This window comes from Cyrtonyx montezumae, unplaced genomic scaffold (assembly GCF_038088225.1).
Source record: "Cyrtonyx montezumae isolate F1298 unplaced genomic scaffold, pur_monq_1.0 scaffold_102, whole genome shotgun sequence".
In the NCBI taxonomy this organism is placed as follows: domain Eukaryota; kingdom Metazoa; phylum Chordata; class Aves; order Galliformes; family Odontophoridae; genus Cyrtonyx; species Cyrtonyx montezumae.
In genome coordinates this window covers 5,958-28,439 of record NW_027071829.1, presented here as the reverse complement: position 1 = coordinate 28,439, position 22,482 = coordinate 5,958, and the positions used below count along the sequence as shown (strand labels likewise).

Genomic DNA, 22,482 nt, shown 5'->3' with positions numbered 1-22,482 from the left:
CAACACTTGACCGCCACCTCCAGCCCCCCCCTTCCAGGCAGGGGGTGCCGACCACCCCCCTGGGAGGGGTCACACCACCCCTTACCGAGCACAGTGAAACACCGAAGCACCTCCGTGTGGTTTTTGACGGTCAGGGGCACAGCCGGGTCGGCGGGAGCGCAGATCTGGAGGATTAACGGTGGGCTTGGGTGGGGTGACACTGAGCAGTTCATCCCTGCCCCCCAAGCACGAGGTGGGAGTGGGGCAGCACCTCCTGGGGGGCAGGGGAGGTCCATGGGGGCCCTGCCCCAACTCAGAACGACTCAACCCAGCCAGGTGCTGCCCAAGCAATGAATGCACCTGACCTGGGAGGTCCAGGGGGAAGGACATGACAGTGAGGAACCCCAACGGAGCCCGAGAAGTATGAGCGCACTGCCCCACGTCCCCCCCCTCTGCCCCCCACCCCTACCTGGGGGTGCAGGGTGCCCAGCAGCGCGTCCAGCTGCACATCCAGGCTGCGGCTGCCGATGTCGACAGAGGCCTCCAGGATCTGACAGAGGCTCTGAAATCAGAAAGGGAGGGGGGGGGGAACGTTGGGAAGGAGGGGATCAGAGCCGTGGGGTCAGCGGGGGGGGGGGGGGGGGCAAGGCGGAAGCCCACCCCACAGATCCCACCGCTGGGGACAGCCGCACGGTGCAGGCAGATGGGACCGCGTGCAGGATGAGATGTCCTCAGGGCGTTTCCCATCGCTTCCCCCCGTGGGCGCGCGCATTTCCGCGCTCACCTTGGAGATGTAGAACGTCTCCGAGTGCTTCTTGTAGAGGGACAGGACGGCCGGGATCAGTTTGGGGAGCTGCTCCTCCAGCTTCTCGCCGGGCATCAGGTAGCTCATGGCTCCCAGTGCCTCCACCACCGCCAGCCGGAGCTGCGCGGGATAACGAGCGTTAACGAGGTGTGACACAAGCATGGAAGCACAGAACCCGTAACTTGGACCTCAAAGCCCTGAAATCCCAATCCCAACACAACGTGACCCCCGTGTGCAACTCCAAGCCACCCCATTGCGATTCCTAATTAGAACCGTAGTCATTAAGGTTGGGAGAGACCTCCATGATACCCCAGTCCAACCCCAACCCTTCACCACTGGGACCCTAAATAGAATCAGAGTCATTAAGGTTGGAAGACATCTTCAGGATCACCTCATCCAACTCAAACCATCCCACTGTGATCCTAAACAGACAAACAGAATCATTAAGGTTGGAAAAGATCCCCAGGACCCAGTCCAACCCCAAACCCATCCCATAACAACCCTAATTAGATACGCAGAGTCATTAAGGTTGGAAGAGACCTCCAGGATCCCCTAGTCCAGCCCCAGCCCATCCCACTGCGACCTGAATGAGAACCATGGAGTCATTAAGGAACAGAGTAGAGGATACTGGAAGAGACCTCCAAAATCCCCTAATCCAACCCCAATCTATCCCACTGCGACCCTAAGTACAACCACAGTCATTAAGATTAGAAGAGACCTCCAGGATCACCAAGTTCACCCCAAATCCATCCCTGTTGTGACCCTAAACAGACCCATTGAATCATTAAGGTTGGAAAAAGCTCTCTAGATCCCCCAGTCCAACCCCAACATGACCCTAAATAGACCCACAGAATCATTAAGGTTGGAAAAAGCTCTCTAGATCCCCCAGTCCAACCCCAACACACCCCAACGTGACCCTAAACAGACCCATCGAATCATTAAGGTTGGAAAAAGCTCTCTAGATCCCCCAGTCCAACCCCAACACGACCCTAAATAGACCCATAGAATCATTAAGGTTGGAAGAAGCTCTTTAGATCCCCCAGTCCAACCCCAACACACCCCAACGTGACCCTAAATAGACCCATAGAAGCGCTGAGGTTGGAAGAGACCTCCAGCATCCTCCACTCCAACCCCACTCCACCACGACCCTGAACAGACCCGTAGAGCTATTTAGGTTGGAAGAGGATTTCCAAGACCCCAACCCAATACCAATCCATCCCCACTGACCATGCCCCCCCAGCTCTGCAACGCCTCCATGGGCGGTGACCCCACCACCCCCTGGGCAGCCCATGTCGGTGCACAATCGCTATTTTGGGGGCGAATTTGTCCCTAATTTCCCCCTCCTCGCCCTCCCCCACGCCCCCCACGCCCGCACCTTGGGCTCCCGGTGCTGCAGCCAGTTGTTGAAGAGCACCTCGTAGGCGCTGAAGATCTCGTTGCAGAAGGTGTCCTTCCTCACTGTGGGGTCGGGGGCCTGGTCCAGGTTGGCCACGTACTCCTGGATGCTCTCGCTGAAGTGCTGCAGAGCTGCAAAACAGAGCATAGGGTTGGGTTATATCCTCGGGTAACTCGAGGGGGAGCGCATGTTGGGTGGGTTGGGTCCTTGAAGATGACAGAATCGGGGGACGGTTGGGTTGGAAGGGTCCTGAAAGGTCACAGAGCCGTGGAATGGATGAATTGGAAGGGTTGTTAAAGACCACTGACCCACAGAACGGTTGGGTTGGAAGGGTCCTGAAAGGTCATAGAGCCATGGAATTGTTGGGTTGGAGGGGTCCTGAAAGATCACAGAACCACAGAAGAGATGGATTGGAAAAGTCCTTCAAGATCAGAGAGCCATGGGATGGTTGGGTTGGAAGGGTCCTGGAAGGTCATAGAGTGATGGGACAGTTGGGTTGGCGGGGTCTTTAAAGATCAGTGAACAGTGAGATGGTTGGTTTGGAAAGGTCCTTAAAGGTCAGAGAGCCGTGGAATGGATGGATCAGAAGGGTCCTTAAAGATCACTGACCCATGGGATGGTTAGGTTGGAAGGGTCCTGAAAGGTCATGGAAGCACTAAATGGGATAGGAAGCTTCTTGAAGTTCATATAGCAATGGGACAACAGAATGGGTTGAGTTGGAAAGGTCCTTAAAGATCCAAGGATTGTAAAAGGAGTGGGTTGGGTTGGAAGACATTTCCCTTATTCCCGAGCAGAGTGCTGCCCTGGGCAGCCTGAGCTGGGGGGCAGCCAGCACGCAGTAAGGGTGGGGCTGGGGGGTCCCTTCCAACTCAACCAGTCCCTGATTCTTTGACCTGTAAGGATCCTTCCAACCCAACTCATTCTACAGCTCTACGACCTTTCAGGACCCTTCCAACCCAACCCGTTCTATCACTCCGTGACCCTATGACCTTCAAGGACCCCCCCAGCCCAATCCATCCCATGCTCTCCATGATCTGTAAGGTCCTTTCCAACACGACCATTCCATGGCTCAATAATCTTCATGGACCCTTCCAACCCAACCCATTCTATGGCTCTCTGACCTTTCAGGACCTTCCAACCCACCCATCCCGCAGCTCTATGATGCACAGGGACCCCCACAGCCCTCCGAGGCGCTCTGAGCCCCATCCCATGACCTGGAAACATCTCCACAGATGGAGCACCACCCCCCCCCCCCCCGGTCAGTCTGTGTCAGTGCCCCACTGCCCCTCCCCCAAAAACATTTTTCCTTATATCCAATCTCAATCTCCCTTCTTTTAGAGTAGAAACTCCATGTCCATCTGTGATCTGATGGTTCCCTCCCTCCCAGAGCCAGTCCTGCCTCAGGACACCGTGGAGCACCACTCCTTGTTGCTTCCTTATCTGGGAAGTGCCCCAAATCCCCCCACCAATTCCCCCCAAAATCCCCACCTCAAGAGAAACCCAGCAGCCTTACCGTAGCAGAAGACGGACTTCATGTGGTCCTGCTTGGCCATCCCCAGCATGGGCAGCATCGTCCCCAGGATGGAGTTGAGGAAAGGCACCATCCCAAACACTGCAGGGGGAAACCTGGAGCTGTGGGTGCCCCACACCTGGAGGTGCTGAGGTCGTGGGTGGGGGGCAGGCAGCCCAGGGCAGGAATGGGGCTGGAGGGTCCTCTTCCAACCCACCCATGTCATGGCCCTGTGATCTTTAAGGACCTTGTATACCGCCAGCACCCCGTGTTCACCCAATGACAACATAATGTCGATCTAATAGCAACATAACACCAACCCAACGCCAAACCAGTACCAACCCAACGCCAAACCAAACCAGTACCAACCCAATGCCAAACCAATACTAATCCAACGCCAAACCAGTACCAACCCAACGCCAAACCAGTACCAACCCAACGCCAAACCAGTACCAACCCTATGGCAATCCAACGCCAACCCAGTGCCAACTCAATGCCCACCCAATGCCAACCCAGTGTCAAATGAGCTCCAATTCAACATTAACTCAATTCCAACCCAATGTCAACCCAGCACTGACCCAATGCCAAGACAATGCCAACCTAATGCCAACCCAGTGCCAACTCAGTGCCAAGACAACGCCAACCCAACATCGACCCAGCACTGACCCAATGCCAAGACAATGCCAACCTAATGCCAACCCAGCACTGACCCAACACCAATCCAGCACCAACCCAACATTAACCCAAAACCAATCCAACACCAATCCAGTGCTGATCCAATATAACCCAACACCAACCCAATGCCAAACCAGCACCACCCCAGCAGATGCCAAACCAATGCCAACCCAGCACCAAACCAACACTAACCCAACACCAATCCAGTGCTCACCCAGTATAACCCAATGCCAATCCAACACCAAACCACCAAACCAACGTCAACCCAATACTGACCCAATTTAACTGAACACCAACACAACGCCAACCCACCATCACCCCAGCATCAACCCAACGCCAAACCAACACCAACCCAGCACCAAACCAATACCAATCCAGTGCCAATGCAATGCTGACCCAACATAACACCAACCCAATGCCAACCCAACATCAACTCAATGCCAAACCAACACCAACCCAGTGTCAACCCAACGCCAAACCAACACCAACCCAGCACCAAACCAGTGCAAACCCAACACCAATCCAACACCAATCCCATGCCAATGCAATGCTGACCCAATACAACCCAACACCAACACAATGCCAACCCAACATGACCCCAACATATCAACCCAATGCCAAACCAACACCAACCCAACATCAACCCAACATGAATTAAATACCAAACCAACACCAACCCAACATCAAACCAACATCGACACAATGCCAAACCAACATAATACCAACCCGATGCCAAACCAAGACCAACTCTACATCAACCCAACATGAATTAAATACCAAACCAAGACCAACCCAATGTCAAACCAACATGAATTAAATACCAAACCAACACTAACCCAGTGTCAACCCAACATCAACACAATGCCAAACCAACATATCAACCCAATACCAAACCAACACCAACCCTACATCAACCCAACATGAATACCAAACCAACACCAACCCAACGCCAAACCAACATCGACACAATGCCAAACCAACATAATACCAACCCGATGCCAAACCAAGACCAACTCTACATCAACCCAACGTGAATTAAATACCAAACCAACACTAACCCAACGTCAAACCAACATCGACACAATGCCAAACCAACATAATACCAACCCGATGCCAAACCAACACCAACCCTACATCAACCCAACACGAATTAAATACCAAACCAACACCAACCCAACACCAAACATCAACTCAAGGTCAAAGCAACGTCAATGTGATGCCAAACCAACGCCAGCCCAATGCCACCCGAACATTCAGCGCCGACCCAGCACTGACCAAAAGCGTGCACAGAGTGCGCAGGAGGGTGCGCTCACCGTTGGACACCGCCAGGTTGGCGAAGGTCTGCATGACGAAGTAGTGCGGTAAGACGCCCGGCTGGAACTTGGTGAGCACCTCCTCCATCACTTTGTTGATGAAGCGCTGCCCCACCGCCACCAGCACGCTGCTGGCCGCCTGCTGCCACTCCCAGACCACCTCCTGCACACCACCACGAAGCAACGGACGTCAATTCGCTGTGCACACCCCGGCATCAGAAGGAGCAGTGACCGCATCCCCTTGGCTCCCACCTTGGATTTGGTCATCTCGTTGGACGCCAGGAAGATGACCACCTTCGCCGTGCTTTTGTCCAAGCTGGAGATGTTGTTCTTCACCACCGTTTCCATCGCCTTCAGGATGATGATGCGGTGCGGGTAGGCCAGCTGCGAGGGACGGAGGGAGGGAGCACACGGCGGCGTGGGGCACGTGGGATGCAGCACGCATCCCCTGCCCGCAGCGAGGGACCGGCGGGAATGACCAGCTCGCATTTCCCCGACCGACTCCAGGATGTTACCCACCTACAGCCCCCCTCCCCAGTCCTCACCTCCCCCCCCCCCCAGGAGCACCCACCTTGTCGTGCTGCCGCAGGTACTCATCGCAGCAGTGCAGGATCTCCTCGGGCTCTGCCTCCCCCAGGTAGCACAGAGCGTTGTAGATCTGCTCCTGCACCAGCGGCTCCTTGTCCGTCGTGGCGTCCATCAGGGTGGTGGCGAGCCCTGCGCAGGGTGAGATGTTTGCAGCTCCAGGGCCACCAGCAAAACCTCTCTTCAGGGCTCAGCACCAAAGAAATCCAATGGGAAGCGAGCCACACACGACCCCCCCACTGGGGCTCCCAAACAGGGACACCCAGAACGGGATGCAGTGCCCCAGCAGTGCCCCCCCAGGGCAGAGCAGAGGGGAGGAGCACCTCCCTGCCCTGCTAGCCACGCTCTGGGCAATGCACCCCAGGGTCCCGTTGGCCTTCCTGGCCACCAGGGCTCTCTGCTGCCTCGTGGTCAACAACTGGTCAACAGTTGGTCAACCATTAGTCTATCAGCGGCCCTCTTGGCCACCAGCACTCACTGCTGGCTCCTGGTCAACGACTGATCAAGCGTTGGTCAATCAGGGGCCCTCATGGCCACCAGGAGACACTGCTGGCACACGCTCAAGTGTTGGTCAGCCATTTTCCCCCTTGGCCATCAGGGCACACTGCTGACTTGTGGTTAATTGCTGGTCAACTGTTGGTCCGTGATTGGCTTTCTTGACCAGGGCTCACTGCTGGCTCGTGCTCAACCATTGGTCAACCACTAGCCCTCTTGGCTACCGGGGCTCAATGCTGGTTTGTGGTTAACTGCTGCCATTCCCGGCCACCAGGGCATGTTGCTGGCTCACGGTCAACCGTTGATCAACCACTGGCCCTCCTGGCCACCAGAGCACACTGCTGGCTCATAGTCAACTGCCCATCAACCATTGGCCCTCTTGGCCACCAGGGCAAACTGCTGGCTCATGGTCAACTGTTGGTCAACTGGTGGACCATCAGTGGCCCTCTCGACTACCAGGGCTCACTGCTGGTTCACAGTCAACCGTTGGTCAACTGGTGATCAACCACTGGCCCTCCTGGCCACCAGGGCACACTGCTGGCTCACGGACAACCACTGGTCACCTGTCCATCAACCACTGGCCCTCCTGGCCACCAGGGCACACTGCTGGCTCACGGACAACCACTGGTCACCTGTCCATCAACCACTGGCCCTCCTGGCCACCAGGGCACACTGCTGGCTCACGGACAACCACTGGTCACCTGTCCATCAACCACTGGCCCTCCTGGCCACCAGGGCACACTGCTGGCTCACGGACAACCACTGGTCACCTGTCCATCAACCACTGGCCCTCCTGGCCACCAGGGCACACTGCTGGCTCATGGACAACCACTGGTCACCTGTCCATCAACCACTGGCCCTCCTGGCCACCAGGGCTCACTGCTGGCTCATGGACAACCATTGGTCATCTGTCCATCAACCACTGGCCCTCCTGGCCACCAGGGCACACTGCTGGCTCACGGACAACCACTGGTCACCTGTCCATCAACCACTGGCCCTCCTGGCCACCAGGGCACACTGCTGGCTCACGGACAACCACTGGTCACCTGTCCATCAACCACTGGCCCTCCTGGCCACCAGGGCACACTGCTGGCTCACGGACAACCACTGGTCACCTGTCCATCAACCACTGGCCCTCCTGGCCACCAGGGCACACTGCTGGCTCACGGACAACCATTGGTCACCTGTCCATCAACCACTGGCCCTCCTGGCCACCAGGGCACACTGCTGGCTCACGGACAACCACTGGTCACCTGTCCATCAACCACTGGCCCTCCTGGCCACCAGGGCACACTGCTGGCTCACGGACAACCACTGGTCACCTGTCCATCAACCACTGGCCCTCCTGGCCACCAGGGCACACTGATGGCTCACGGACAACCACTGGTCACCTGTCCATCAACCACTGGCCCTCCTGGCCACCAGGGCACACTGCTGGCTCACGGACAACCACTGGTCACCTGTCCATCAACCACTGTCCCTCCTGGCCACCAGGGCACACTGCTGGCTCACGGACAACCACTGGTCACCTGTCCATCAACCACTGGCCCTCCTGGCCACCAGGGCACACTGCTGGCTCACGGACAACCACTGGTCACCTGTCCATCAACCACTGGCCCTCCTGGCCACCAGGGCACACTGCTGGCTCATGGACAACCACTGGTCACCTGTCCATCAACCACTGGCCCTCCTGGCCACCAGGGCTCACTGCTGGCTCATGGACAACCATTGGTCACCTGTCCATCAACCACTGGCCCTCCTGGCCACCAGGGCACACTGCTGGCTCACGGACAACCACTGGTCACCTGTCCATCAACCACTGGCCCTCCTGGCCACCAGGGCACACTGCTGGCTCACGGACAACCACTGGTCACCTGTCCATCAACCACTGGCCCTCCTGGCCACCAGGGCACACTGCTGGCTCACGGACAACCACTGGTCACCTGTCCATCAACCACTGGCCCTCCTGGCCACCAGGGCTCACTGCTGGCTCATGGACAACCATTGGTCACCTGTCCATCAACCACTGGCCCTCCTGGCCACCAGGGCACACTGCTGGCTCACGGACAACCACTGGTCACCTGTCCATCAACCACTGGCCCTCCTGGCCACCAGGGCACACTGCTGGCTCACGGACAACCACTGGTCACCTGTCCATCAACCATTGGTCATCTTGGCCACCAGGGCTCACTGTTGGCTTACAGTCAACCGCTGGTCACCTGTTGGCCACCAGGTCCTCCTCTGCAGAGCTCCTTCCCATCAGCTCAGCCCCAGTCCACACAGCTCCGTGTGGTGGTCCCCGGACCCTCCATCGTTTTGGGTCGAACACCCTCAGATTCCCCACCACCCAACCTCCCGCCCTGACCCCGCTCTCGCTCGTTAACGTGCAGTGGGCGGAGACGCCGCTCTGAGAGGTTAATTGTTATTTTGGAGCAGTGCCTGACTCATTAGGATCGCCGTCGTAATAAGGTTAATTAGTTTCAGAGCGAGCTGTCTCCAAACGCTCCGCTCGGAGCCCATTGCCACGCTGCAAGGTGACGTGGGACAGGACACGGGAACCCTCACCAACCCCACAAAACTACCCCACAAAAGCCCTATGGATCCCTCAAGACCCCTCCACAGACCCCATGGGACACTACCGATACCGTGAGGACCCCAAAAACCTCACAGGATCCTCACAGAACCCCTTTAGACTCCCTCCCAAGGACGCCACGAGACCCCCATCACGGATGCCACCAGATCCCCCAAGACCCTTTCACAGCCCCCACAAGACCCTCGAGGACTTCCTGAAATCCCCTTAAGGATCCCATAGGATCCCAATACAGGTCCCACAATGACCCCTCCATGGACCCCATGGGACCCCCATAGACCCCACAGGGCCTTCATGAATCCCATCAGACCCTCATGAACCCCACAAGAGCCCTTCGGGAGCCCAACGAGACCTCAAGAGACTCCCAAGGGTCCCAGGAGAGCCCCACTTGGACCCCCAAAACTCTACACGACCCTCATGAACCTCTCCTTAAATCCCCCCCCCTCCCCCCCCCCCAAGGACCCCATGAGATCCACCAGACCCCTCTACAAACCCCATGAGACACTTCAGGATTTCCTGACTGCCCCCAAGGGCCCTATGAAGACCCCTATAGACCTTCCAGGACCTCTGTAGACCCTACAAGACCCCTCTACTGACTGCATGAAATCCCCTCGTGGACCCCATAGGACCCTCACGGACCCCACTGAAGCCCCCACTGTCCACATGAGAGCCCCACGTGGACCCCCACGAGAGACTTCCACAGACCCCATGAAATCCCCGCACGGACCCCACGAGACCCCCACAAGACCCTCACAGACCCCACTTGGACCCCCCCACACTTCTCTACTGACCCCACAAGACCCTCGAGGCCTTCCTGACTCCCCCCCCTCCCCCCTCCCAAAAAAAAAACAACGGACCCCATGAGACCCCTATGGACCCCACAGGACCTCTGCAGGCCCCACAAAATCCCACCACCAACCCCATGAAATCCCCTCACAGACCCCACAAGATCCTCCCAGACCCCACTTAATTTCCCCAAGGACCCCACGAGACCCCCCCAGACCCCTCTGTAGACTCCACAAGACCCTCGAGGCCTTCCTGACCCCCCCCCCCCCCAGGAGACCCCTATGGACCTCACAGGACCTCTGCAGACCCTACAAGACCCCAAATGCTATAGGGGACCCTACAAGACCCCCCAGCTGCCCCCACCCCCCCCACACATCGGGGCCCCCTCCGTGGTGGCAGAACCACGGGGATGGGCTTCAAAGTGGGGGGAGGGGGGGCAAGGAAAATACCCCAATTTGGGTTAAATTCTTAACTCCCCCCCCCAAAGGGGGGGACGTCGGTCCCCGTCCCCGCGGTCACGTGACCCGGCAATGCAAATAATAATAATGAATTATTAATTCCAAAGGCTGCTGTGATTAACGAGGGGAAGGCGCTGCTGGGAAGGGCTCAGTCCGACCCCAATCTGGGGGGGGTGGGCTTAAAGGGGGCACGGACAGAGGGAGAGCAGTATCTTATGGGGCAGAGGGACGGGGCGAGGGGGAACGGCGTGATCTGCAAGGACCTTTCCAATTTATCCTGTGCCTCTGTGATCTGGAAGGACCTTTCCATCCCAATTTATCCCGTGCCTCTGTGATCTGGAAGGACCTTTCCATCCCAGCTTATCCCGTGCCTCTGTGATCTGGAAGGACCTTTCCATCCCAATCGACCCCGTGCCTCTGTGATCTGGAAGGACCTTTCCATCCCAGCCTATCCCGTGCCTCTGTGATCTGGAAGGACCTTTCCATCCCAATCTACCCCGTCCCTCTGTGATCTGGAAGGACCTTTCCATCCCAATCCATTCTACCATTCCATGCCTCTACAACCTTCAAGGACCCTCCCAACCCAACCGTTCCATGATTCTGTGATCTTTCAGGACCTTCCCAACCCAACCGATCTCATTTTGTCCATGCTCTTCTGGGGTCACCCATACTCCATTCTCTCTATAACCCTTCCAGGATCCCCCCTTCCATTCTCTCTATGACCCATCCAGAACCACTCCTCCCATTCCCTCTATGACCCTTCCAGGACCTCTATGCCCTTCTAGGACACGCTCACTCCACTCTCTGCCCTTCCAAGACCCCTCTGCTCCATTCTCCTCATCCTTCCCAGTGTTTTTCTCTACACCCTTCCAGGACCCCTCCACTCCATTCTTCTTATGACCCTTCTAGGACCCCCCACTCCATTCTCTCTATGACACTTCCAGGACCACTCCTCTCCTTTTCTCTCTCTCTACCCTTCCATAGCCCTCTCTCTCATTCCCTCTATGCCCTTCCAGGACCCCCTACTCCATTCTTTCTGTGCCCTTCCAGAACATCCCCACACTCCATTCTCACTAGGACTCTTCCAGGACCCTCCCCCTCTTCCACACACTTATGGACCACGCCTCCCCCCCCTCCCCCTTCTCTCTCTCCCCTTCCAGGATTCTGCCCCCCCACCCCCATTCTCTCTACACCCTTCCAGGACTCCCGCTCTCATCCTCTCTATGACCCATCCAGGATCATCCTCCTTCCCCTCCTCTCTCTCTCTCATCCTCTCTATGATCCTTCCAGGACCCTCCCATTCCCTCTGTGCCCTTCCACGACCCTTCCACCACTACTACTCTGTGCCATTCCAAGATCCCCCCCACTCCACTCCCTCTATACCCAACCAGGACCCCCCCCCCCCCCACTCCTTTCTATCGCCCTTCCAGGACCCTCCTCACTCACTCCGGGTCCGTGCCTCCATGATGCTGCGCGTCCGCAGCCCCCCGAGCCCGGGCGCGGCCCAGCGCCGCGTCCCCGCGGTCCCTATGGTTCCGGGGGTCCCCCTCACGGCTCCGGGGGTCGCGGGGCGGCGGCGGTCGCCGCCATCGGTGCTTGGGGGGGGAAGGGGGGTGTGGGGGAGGGGTAACGGGGGGGTGAGGGGTTCGGGGGTCGCGGTGTGGGGCCTCCGGTGCCCGCTCCAGGTGCCGCTTCCGGGTCTTGGCCCCGCCCCTTCCTGAGGCTCCGCCTCTCACGTGACGGCGGCCCCAAACTCGCGCATGCGCAGGGAGAGGCGGCGCTCAGTCCGCCAGTTCCTGCCCCGCCCCCCCTCGGGTGGTCACGTGGTTCTTGGGGGTAGGGGGTGGAAGGGAGCTCGCGGTCACGTGAGCCGCGCCGTGGGGCGCTATGGGGCACCCCACAAGTGTTGGGAGGGGACTGTAAGGCACCCCACAGCTAGGGAGGGGAGCCTATAGGGCACCGCAGGGCTATGGGGGGAGCTATAGGGCACCCCACAACTTAAGAAGAGGGTATAGGGCACTGCAGGGCTGTTAGGGAGAGCTATGGGGCACAATGGGGGGATCTATGGGGCAGTACAGTGCTATAGGGGAGGAGCTATGGGGCACAATGGGGCTATTGGGGGGATCTATGGGGCAGTACAGTGCTATAGGGGAGGAGCTATGGGGCACAATGGGGCTATTGGGGGGATCTATGGGGCAGTACAGTGCCATAGGGGAGAAGCTATGGGGCACAATGGGGCTATTGGGGGGGATCTATGGGGCACAATGGGACTATTGGGGGGATCTATGGGGCAGCACAGTGCTATAGGGGAGGAGCTATGGGGCACAATGGGGCTATTGGGGGGATCTATGGGGCACAATGGGACTATTGGGGGGATCTATGGGGCAGTACAGTGCTATAGGGGAGGAGCTATGGGGCACAATGGAGCTACTGGGGGGAGCTATGGGGCCCTATAGGGCAGGGGGGGGGACTTAGACCCCACAGCCGTGGGGCAGATGTGGGGCAGAGCCCCCCCACAGGGAGCAGAGCGCTTCTTTTGGTATGTAAATAATATATATAATGTATTGGCACTGCCCGGAGGATGTGGGGCCGCCCCACACGGCCGCCCCACACGTGGGGGACCCCCACAGCTGCAGGACCCCGACGATCCCCACCACGGGGAGTGGGGCGCCCCACGGGGGTCTGTCCCGTGGGGCAGCGATCCCGTCACCTCCAAGAAGATAAAGGGTCGGTTAGAAGATGATGGTTCTGTGACCTTCCAGGACCCTTCCAGCCCAACTATGCCATATCTCTGTGACCTGCCAGGACCCTTCAACCCAACAATCCCACAGCTCTACTACCTTCAAGGACCCTTCAACCCAACCATTCCACAGCTCTACAACCTTCCAGGACACTTCCAGCCCAACCATCCCATGTCTCTCTGACCTTCCAGGACTCTTCCAACCCAACCATCCCATGTCTCTCTGACCTTCCAGGACCCTTCAACCCAACCATCCCATGTCTCTCTGACCTTCCAGGACCCTTCCAGGACCCATCCAACCCAACCATCCCATGTCTCTCTGACCTTCCAGGACCCGTCAACCCAACCGTTCCACGGTTCTGTGCCCTTCCAGGACCCTTCCAGGACCCTTCAACCCAACCATCCCATGTCTCTCTGACCTTCCAGGACCCTTCCAATTCATTCATTCCACGACTCTACGACCTTCCAGGACCCTTCAACCCAACCATCCCACGGCTCTACGACCTTCCAGGACCCCTCCCCCCCCCCTCTCCTCCCCTCCCCCCCCCTCCCCCTCCCCCACTCACGGCGCCTCCTCCCTCCGCCCCTCCCCCTCCTCCTCCTCCTCCTCCTCCTCGCAGCGCCGCAGCCGCTCCCGCAGCTCCGCGGGGACGGGGACCTCCAGGAGGTTCTCCATCCCCGGTTCCGGTTCGTCCCCGATCAGCACCTGCGCCGGAGGACGCCCGCCTTCAGCCCCACCCCCACCCAAAACCCCCCAACCCCGGCCCCACACCCCCCCCACCCCATCCTCCCATCCCACACCCCCACATCTCCTCACCCCAGCCCCACAACGGCCCATCCCCCCACCCGACACCACACGCCCCCGCCCCCCAACCCCCACATCCCCCCACCCCTCACCCCCCCAATCCCCCTCACCCCCCACCCCCCCACCCGACACCCCCCATCCCCCCCACCTCTCATCCCCCATCCCCCCCACCCCAACACCCTCCCAACCCCCCCCAACCCCCCCCCACCCGACAACCCCCAACCCCACACCCCCCCATCCCCCACACCCCACATCCACCATCCCCAACACCCCCGCCCCCCCCAGCCCCCCCCGACACCCTCCCAACCCCCAACCCCCCATCCCCCCCACCCCACACCCCCCCCCATTCCCCCACCCCACCCCCACCCCCCCCAATCCCCCTCACCCCCCACCCCACACCCCCATAACCCCCCTCCCATCCCCCCCCCGACAACCTCCCAACCCCTCCACCCCCCATCCCCCCCCCGACATCCCCCCAACCCCCCACCGCACACCCCCCTCACCCCCCATCCCCCCCAACACCCCCCCCAACCCCACACCCCCCCATCCCCCCCACCCCACTCTACCCCATCCCCCCCAACACCCTCCCAACCCCCCCCCCACAACCCACCCCCCACACTTCCCCCATCCCCCCCCCGACACCCTCTCAACCCCCCCACCCCCCATCCCCCCCCCGACACCCCCCCTTTCCCCCCAACACCCTCCCAACCCCCCCCACCCGACACTCCCCCAACCCCCCACCCCCCATCCCCCCCCGACACCCCCCAACCCCACCCACCCCCACACCCCACCCCCCACAACCCCCCATCCCCCCTACCCGACACCCCCCAAACCCCACACCCCACCCCCCATCCCCCCCCCGACACCCCCCCAACCCCGCACCCCACACCCCCCACACCCCACCCCACACCCCCCCCCACATCCCCCCCACCCCCCCCACCCCGACACCCCCCCCACCCTACACCCCCCCAACCCCCACCCCACACCCCCCACAGCCCCCCCATCCCCCCTACCCGACACCCCCCAAACCCCACACCCCACCCCCCATCCCCCCCCGACACCCCCCCAACCCCGCACCCCACACCCCCCACACCCCACCCCACACCCCCCCCACATCCCCCCCACCCCGACACCCCCCCCACCCCGACACCCCCCCCACCCTACACCCCCCCAACCCCCCACCCCACACCCCCCACAGCCCCCCCATCCCCCCTACCCGACACCCCCCAAACCCCACACCTCACCCCCCATCCCCCCCCGACACCCCCCCAACCCCGCACCCCACACCCCCCACACCCCACCCCACACCCCCCCCCCACATCCCCCCCACCCCCCCCACCCCGACACCCCCCCCACCCGACACCCCCCCAACCCCCACCCCACACCCCCCACAGCCCCCCCATCCCCCCTCCCCGACACCCCCCCACCCCCCATCCCCCCCCGACACCCTCCCAACCCCCAACCCCCCATTCCCCCCACCCCACACCCCCCACACCCCCCCATCCCCCCTCCCCGACACCCCCTAAACCCCACCCCCACCCCCCACCCCCCATCCCTTCCCCGACACCCCCCCAACCCCCCACCCCACCCACCCCCACACGCCCCCACCCCACTTCCCCACCCCCCCCACCCCCCCACCCCCCCCCCCCTCCACCCCCCCATCCCCCCCACCCCCCCATCCCTCCCCCCCACCCCCCCATCCCCCCCCCCACCCCCCCATCCCCCCCACCCCTCCCCCCCCCGCACCTGGATGACTCTCTCGCACGCGCGGAGCACGGCGGGGTGGGCCTCGCTGCGGTGCAGCTCCCGCAGCACCGCGTACACTGCGCGCTCCCGCAGCAGCAGCCGGCACGCTTTGGTGGCCGTGAGCTGCGGGGACACCGCCGTGGTGTACGGACCCACACTTATGGGGCGGAGGGGGGAAGAGGGGGAGGATGGGATGAACGCCCCCCCACCCCTGTACAGCCCTTCCCCTGACCCACACTTATGGGGCAGAGCTTGGGAGGGGGGGATGATGGGATGAAAACCCCTCACCCCTGTACAGCTTCTCCCCTGACCCACACTTATGGGGCAGAGTTTGGGGGGGGGGGGGATGGGATGACTTCCCTCCCACCCCTGTACAGCCCTTCCCCTGACCCACACTTATGGGGCAGAGTTTGGGGGGGGGGGGGGGGGATGGGATGAAAACCCCCCATCCCTGTACAGCCCTTCCCCTGACCCACACTTATGGGGCAGAGCTTGGGAGGGGGGAGTGATGGGATGAAACCCCCCCACCATTGTACAGCCCTTCCCCTGACCCACACTTATGGGGCAGAGCTTGGGAGGGGGGGATGAGATGATTTCCCTCCCACCCCTGTACAGCCCTTCCCCTGACCCACACTTATGGGGCAGAGCTTGGGAGGGGGGGGGATGGGATGAAAACCCCTCACCCCTGTACAGCCTTTCCCTGACCCACACTTATGGGGCAGAGTTTGGGAGGAGGGGCACCATGGACTGCCCCCCCCCCTCTGTCCATCCTACAGCCCCCCATTCCCATGGCACCACGGCCTCCAGCCCCACAGCGCCCAGCCCCACAGCGCCCAGCCCCACAGCCCCCACCCCACGGTGTCATGACTCCCAGCCTATGGGGTCCTATGGAGACCTATGGGGTCGGGGGAGGGTCCTATGGGGTTGGGGGGTGTCCTATGGGGGTCTATGGGGCCCTAAGGGGATCCTAGGAGGATCTATGGGGTCCTATGGGGTCGGGGGGGGGGCTATGGGGTCCTATGGGGGTTTATGGGGTCTGTGGTGCCCTATAGGGTTCTATGGGATCTATGGGGCTCCTATGGGGTCTGAGTCGGGGGGGGTGAGGGGGGATCTATGGGAATCCTACAGCTCCGCCCCCTCCCCCCAACTGCCCCCCTGCCCCCACCCCATGGTGTCATGACTCCCAGCCCCACAGCCCCAGGCCCCCCACCCCACAACCCCTGGCCCCCCACCCCATGACCTCCAGCCCTACAGCCCCTGTCCCCCAACCCCACAACCTCCAGCCCCACAGCCCCTGGCCCCCCACCCCACGACCTTCAGCCCCACAGCCCCTGTCCCGCAACCCCACAACCTCCAGCCCCACAGCCCCTGTCCCCCAACCCCACAACCTCCAGCCCCACAACCCCTGTCCCCCCACCCCACAACCTCCAGCCCCACAACCCCTGGCCCCCCAACCCACAGCCTCCAGCCCCACAGCCCCTGGCCCCCCACCCCACAACCTCCAGCCCCACAGCCCCTGGCCCCCCACCCTACAACCTCCTGGCCCCACAGCCCCTGGCCCCCCACCTCACAACCCCTGCCCCCCCACCCCACGACCACCAGCCCCACAGCCCCTGGCCCCCAACCCCACAACCTCCAGCCCCACAGCCCCTGTCCCCCAACCCCACAGCCCCTGGCCCCCAACCCCACAGCCCCTGGCCCCCCACCCCACGACCTCCAGCCCCACAACCCCTGGCCCCCCACCCCACAGCCTCCAGCCCCACAGCCCCTGGCCCCCCACCCCACGACCTCCAGCCCCACAACCCCTGGCCCCCCACCCCACAACCTCCTGGCCCCACAACCCCTGGCCCCCACCCCACGACCTCCAGCCCCACAGCCCCTGGCCCCCCACCCCACGACCTCCAGCCCCACAGCCCCTGGTCCCCCACCCCACAACCTCCAGCCCCACAACCCCTGGCCCCCCAACCCACAGCCTCCAGCCCCACAGCCCCTGGCCCCCCACCCCATGACCTCCAGCCCCACAGCCCCTGGCCCCCCACCCCACAACCCCTGCCCCACAGCCCCTGGCCCCCCACCCTATAACCTCCTGGCCCCACAGCCCCTGGCCCCCCACCTCACAACCCCTGCCCCCCCACCCCACGACCACCAGCCCCACAGCCCCTGGCCCCCAACCCCACAACCTCCAGCCCCACAGCCCCTGGCCCCCCACCCCACGACCTCCAGCCCCACAGCCCCTGTCCCCCAACCCCACAGCCCCTGGCCCCCCACCCCACGACCTCCTGGCCCCACAACCCCTGGCCCCCCACCCCACAACCTCCAGCCCCACAGCCCCTGGCCCCCCACCCCACAACCTCTGCCCCACAGCCCCTGGCCCCCCACCCTACAACCTCCTGGCCCCACAGCCCCTGGCCCCCCACCTCACAACCCCTGCCCCCCCACCCCACGACCACCAGCCCCACAGCCCCTGGCCCCCAACCCCACAACCTCCAGCCCCACAGCCCCTGGCCCCCAACCCCACAGCCCCTGGCCCCCCACCCCACGACCTCCAGCCCCACAGCCCCTGGCCCCCCACCCCACGACCTCCAGCCCCACAGCCCCTGGTCCCCCACCCCACAACCTCCAGCCCCACAACCCCTGGCCCCCCAACCCACAGCCTCCAGCCCCACAGCCCCTGGCCCCCCACCCCATGACCTCCAGCCCCACAGCCCCTGGGCCCCCACCCCACAACCTCCTGGACCCACAGCCTCTGGGCCCCCACCCCACAACCCCTGCCCCCCCACCCCACGACCTCCAGCCCCACAGCCCCTGGTCCCCCACCCCACGACCTCCAGCCCCACAGCCCCTGGCCCCCCACCCCACGACCTCCAGCCCCACACCCCCCGCCCCACAGCGGCCCCCACCAGCAGCAGTGCCTCCAGCAGCATCCTACGGATGTCGGGCTCCGGCTCGCGCTTCTTCTCCGCCGGCAAATACTGCAGGTCCACGGGCAGCCCTGGGGGGGGGGGGGACAGCGTCAGGGTGGGGGGGCTCAGCCCACGACCCCCCCCCTCCCCATACACCCCTCCCCCACCCCGCCCCACGCTCACGTTCGGTCTCATCCTCCGGGAGCTCCTCGGGGCCGGCGAGGGGCAGCAGCAGCGACGGGAGGACGTCCACGGCGTCGCTCAGCAGCCACGCGTGGTGCTCTGTGCGGGGACACGGGGAGAGGAGGGGGGTGGGGTTGGAAGGGTCCTGAAAGGTCAGAGAGATAGGGGACGGTTGGGTTGGAAGGGTCCTGAAAGGCCACAGAGATAGGGGAAGATTGGGTTGGAAGGGTCCTGAAAGGTCAGAGAGAAATAAAATGGTTGGGTTGGAAGGGTCCTGAAAGGTCACAGAGATAGGTGACGGTTGGGTTGGAAGGGTCCCGGAAGGTCACAGAGATATGGGATGGTTGGGTTGGAAGGGTCCTGAAAGGTCATAGAGATATGGGATGGTTGGGTTGGAAGGGTCCTGAAAGGTCAGAGAAATAGGGGATGGTTGGGTTGGAAGGGTCCTGAAAGTTCAGAGAAATATGGGATGGTTGGGTTGGAAGGGTCCTGAAAGGTCACAGAGATAGGGGACGGTTGGGTTGGAAGGGTCCTGAAAGGTCAGAGAGATACGGCACAGTTGGGTTGGAAGGGTCCTGAAAGGTCAGAAATAAAATGGCTGGGTTGGAAGGGTCCTGAAAGGTCAGAAATAAAATGGTTGGGTTGGAAGGGTCCTGAAAGGTCACAGAGATAGGGGACGGTTGGGTTGGAAGGGTCCTGAAAGGTCAGAGAGATACGGCACAGTTGGCTTGGAAGGGTCCTGAAAGGTCAGAAATAAAATGGTAGGGCTGGAAGGGTCCTTGAAAATCAGAGAGAAATAAAACGGTCGGGTTGGAAAGGTCTTTAAAGGTCACAGAATCATGGAGTGAGATAGGATGGAAAGGTCCTTACAGATCACAGAACCACAGTATGGTTGTGTGGGAAAGGTCCTTAAAGGTCACAGAATCATGGAGTGGGTTGGATTGGAAGGGTCCTTACAGATCACAGAGCCAAGGGGTGACTGGGTTGAAGGGTCATTAAAGGGCACAGAACCATGGGATGGAATGGGATAGAAAGGTCCTTACAGATAATAGAGCTTAAGGAGAGTTTGGTTGGATGGGTCATTAAAGGTCACAGAGCTAAAGGGAGGTTGGATTCAAAGGGTCCTTACAGATCACAGAAACACAGAATGGTTGGAAGGGTCCTTGAAGGTCACAGAACCATCATCTCCTAACTGACCCCCTTCCCCAAACCCCTCCCCCATCTCACCCCCTCCTTGAGCCCCTCCTCCTCCCTCCCTCCCCCTCCCCTCCCCCAAACTCCTCCCACTCCCCCTCCTCTCCCCTCCTCCCAAACCCCGCCCCCTCCCCCAAACTCCTCCCCCTCCCCTCCCCTCAAACCCCGCCCCCGTCCCCTCCCCTTAAACCCCTCCCCTCCTCTCCTCCCAAACCCCTCCCTTTCCTTTCCGTCCCCTCCCCTCCCCCAAACCCCTCCGCCGTCCCCTCCCCTCCCCCTAAACCCCTCCCCCTCCTTTCCGTCCCCTCCCCTCCCCCTAAACACCTCCCCCGTCCCCTCCCCTCCCCCACAAACCCCTCCCCCTCCCCTCTCCCAAACCCCTCCCCCTCCGCTCCCTCCACCCCAAACCCCTCCCCCCCTCTTCCCTTCCCCTCAAACCCCTCCCCCTCCCCCCCAAACCCCACCCCCGTCCCCTCCTCTCCCCCCACACTCCTCCCCCGTCCTCTCCCAGCCCCCCAAACCCCTCCCCCTCCCCTCTCCCAAACCCCTCCCCCTCCCCCCAAACCCCTCCCCCCCTCTTCCCTTCCCCTCAAACCCCTCCCCTCCCCACAAACCTGTCCCCCAAACCCCTCCCCTCCCCCCCGAAACCCCACCCCCGTTACCTCCCCTCCCCCTCAAAACCCTCCCCCTCACCTCCCTCCCTCCCAACCCTCTCCCCTGTCCCCTCCCCTCCCCCCAAACCCCGTCCCCATCCCCTCTCCCCAAACCCCTCCCCCTTCCCCTAAACCTCTCCCTTGTCCCCTCCCCTACCCCCCAAACCCCTCCCCCTCACCTCCGTCCCCTCCCCCGTTCCCTCCCAAACCCCACCCCCAGTCCCTCCCCCCCAAACCCCTCCCCCGTCCCCTCCCCTCCCCCCAGACCCCTCCCCCTCCCCCCAAACCCCTCCCCCTCCTTTTCCCTCCCCCCAAACCCCTCCCCTCCCCCAAACCCCTCCCCCTCCCCCTAAACCCCTCCCTTGTCCCCTCCCCCAAACCCCTCCCAAACCCCACCCCCACCCCCTCCCCCCAAACCCCTCCCCCGTCCCCTCCCCTCCCCCCAAACCCCTCCCCCTCCCCCCAAATCCCTCCCCCTCCTTTTCCCTCCCCCCAAACCCCTCCCCTCCCACCAAACCCCTCCCCCTCCCCCTAAACCTCTCCCTTGTCCCCTCCCCTCCCCCCCAAACCCCTCCTCCTCCCCTCCGTCCCCTCCCCCATCCCCTCCCAAACCCCACCCCCACCCCCCTAAACCCCTCCCCCGTCCCCTCCCCTCTCCCCAAACCCCTCCCCTGTCCCCTCCCCTCCCCCCAAACCCCTCCCCCTCCCCCCAAGCCCCTCCCCGCCCCCCCCCGCTCACCGTGCTGGAAGCAGCAGTTCCGCAGCGCTCCCGCCGCTCCCCTCCGCATCACCGCACTCTCCGCGTCCCCGAGGAGGGGCAGCAGCCGCCGCACCGCGCACCTGCGGGGGGAGGGGACCCTCGGCACCCACCCAACCCTGACCCCCCCCCCCCTTCGCCACCCCTCCCCCTCCCCCCCCCCCGCACCGGGATGGCTCCAGCAGCATCCTGCGGCCCCCGGGGAGCGCGCTGAGATTGCAGAGCAGAGCCCCGAGCTCCGGCGGCGGCGGTCGAGGTCCCTCCAGCGCCCGGAGCAGCGTTTCCACTCCGGCCCCGCCGTCCTCCTCGAGCCCTCCGAGCACCCGCTCCGCCGCGCCGTTCTCCCGGCTCAGGTTGGCCAGCATCCCGCAGGCGGCCCCGGTCGGCAGCAGCCGCAGCACGGCGGGCAGAGCGCCCAGCAGCGCCTCTCGCGCCTCGGGCTCGGCCGACACGTTCTGCAGGCAGCGCAGCGCCGCGCCGCCATCGCGCCCCGAGCCCTCCTCCCCTTCCTCCTCCTCCTCCTCCTCCGCCGCCCTCAGCAGAGCCCGCAGAGCCGCGGGCCGCGACGCCAAAAGCCGCCGCCCCTCGGGGTCCCCGGACAGCGCCAACGCCGCCTCCGCCGCGCCCGCCCGCACCGCCGCGCCCGCCCCGGGCCGCAGCAGCGCCGCCAGCTCCTCCAGCGCCGCCTCCGCCGCCATCGAGCGCGGGCACCGCGGGGCGGAGCGCCGCTTGGCGACCGCGGGGCGCGGCCAATGAGCGGGGAGCGGAGGGGGAGATGGACCAATCCGCTGAGGAGGGCGGGAGGAAGGGCTCGGCGGGATGATGGGAAGGGCGCGGCGCCCCCTGCAGGGCGGGCGGAGCACTGCACGCTGTGCCCGACTCTATGGTAACTGTTTACCGCCGTAACGC

At 62.7% G+C, this 22,482-nt stretch overlaps 2 protein-coding genes across 4 annotated transcripts in view; both read right to left on the bottom strand.

The window, feature by feature from the left end:
• The window catches only part of MROH1 (maestro heat like repeat family member 1), a 59,468-nt gene extending 47,299 nt beyond the window's left edge, over positions 1–12,169 (bottom strand). For all 3 annotated transcript variants that reach the window (XM_065729132.1, XM_065729134.1, XM_065729133.1), the window contains exons 1-9: positions 12,039–12,169; positions 6,250–6,395; positions 5,931–6,062; positions 5,679–5,841; positions 3,694–3,792; positions 2,160–2,311; positions 764–904; positions 449–541; positions 86–164 (exon numbers count right to left, since the gene is read on the bottom strand). In XM_065729132.1, the coding sequence (XP_065585204.1) occupies positions 86–164; positions 449–541; positions 764–904; positions 2,160–2,311; positions 3,694–3,792; positions 5,679–5,841; positions 5,931–6,062; positions 6,250–6,395; positions 12,039–12,057 (1,024 nt within the window). In that variant the 5' untranslated portion in view covers positions 12,058–12,169. The remainder of the gene's footprint in view (positions 1–85; positions 165–448; positions 542–763; positions 905–2,159; positions 2,312–3,693; positions 3,793–5,678; positions 5,842–5,930; positions 6,063–6,249; positions 6,396–12,038) is intronic.
• Positions 12,170–13,894: 1,725 nt separating this feature from the next.
• On the bottom strand, positions 13,895–22,271 carry HGH1 (HGH1 homolog). Its single transcript, XM_065729137.1, has 6 exons — positions 21,742–22,271; positions 21,556–21,656; positions 18,970–19,068; positions 18,784–18,875; positions 15,884–16,006; positions 13,895–14,038 (listed from the first exon to the last, which is right to left on the bottom strand). Exons 1-6 carry the CDS (start codon positions 22,269–22,271, stop codon positions 13,895–13,897), a joined length of 1,089 nt encoding a protein of 362 aa, XP_065585209.1.
• Between the last annotated feature and the right edge of the window lie 211 nt (positions 22,272–22,482).

Coding starts and splice junctions, on each gene's coding strand:
- HGH1 (XM_065729137.1), bottom strand. CDS start 22,271: ATGGCGGCGGAGGCGGCGCTGGAGGAGCTGGCGGCGCTGCTGCGGCCC. Junction 21,657..21,741: donor ATGCTGCTGGAGCCATCCCG/GTGCGGGGGGGG, acceptor CTCCCCCCGCAG/GTGCGCGGTGCGGCGGCTGC. Junction 14,039..15,883: donor CGTGCGAGAGAGTCATCCAG/GTGCGGGGGGGG, acceptor CCTCCGGCGCAG/GTGCTGATCGGGGACGAACC.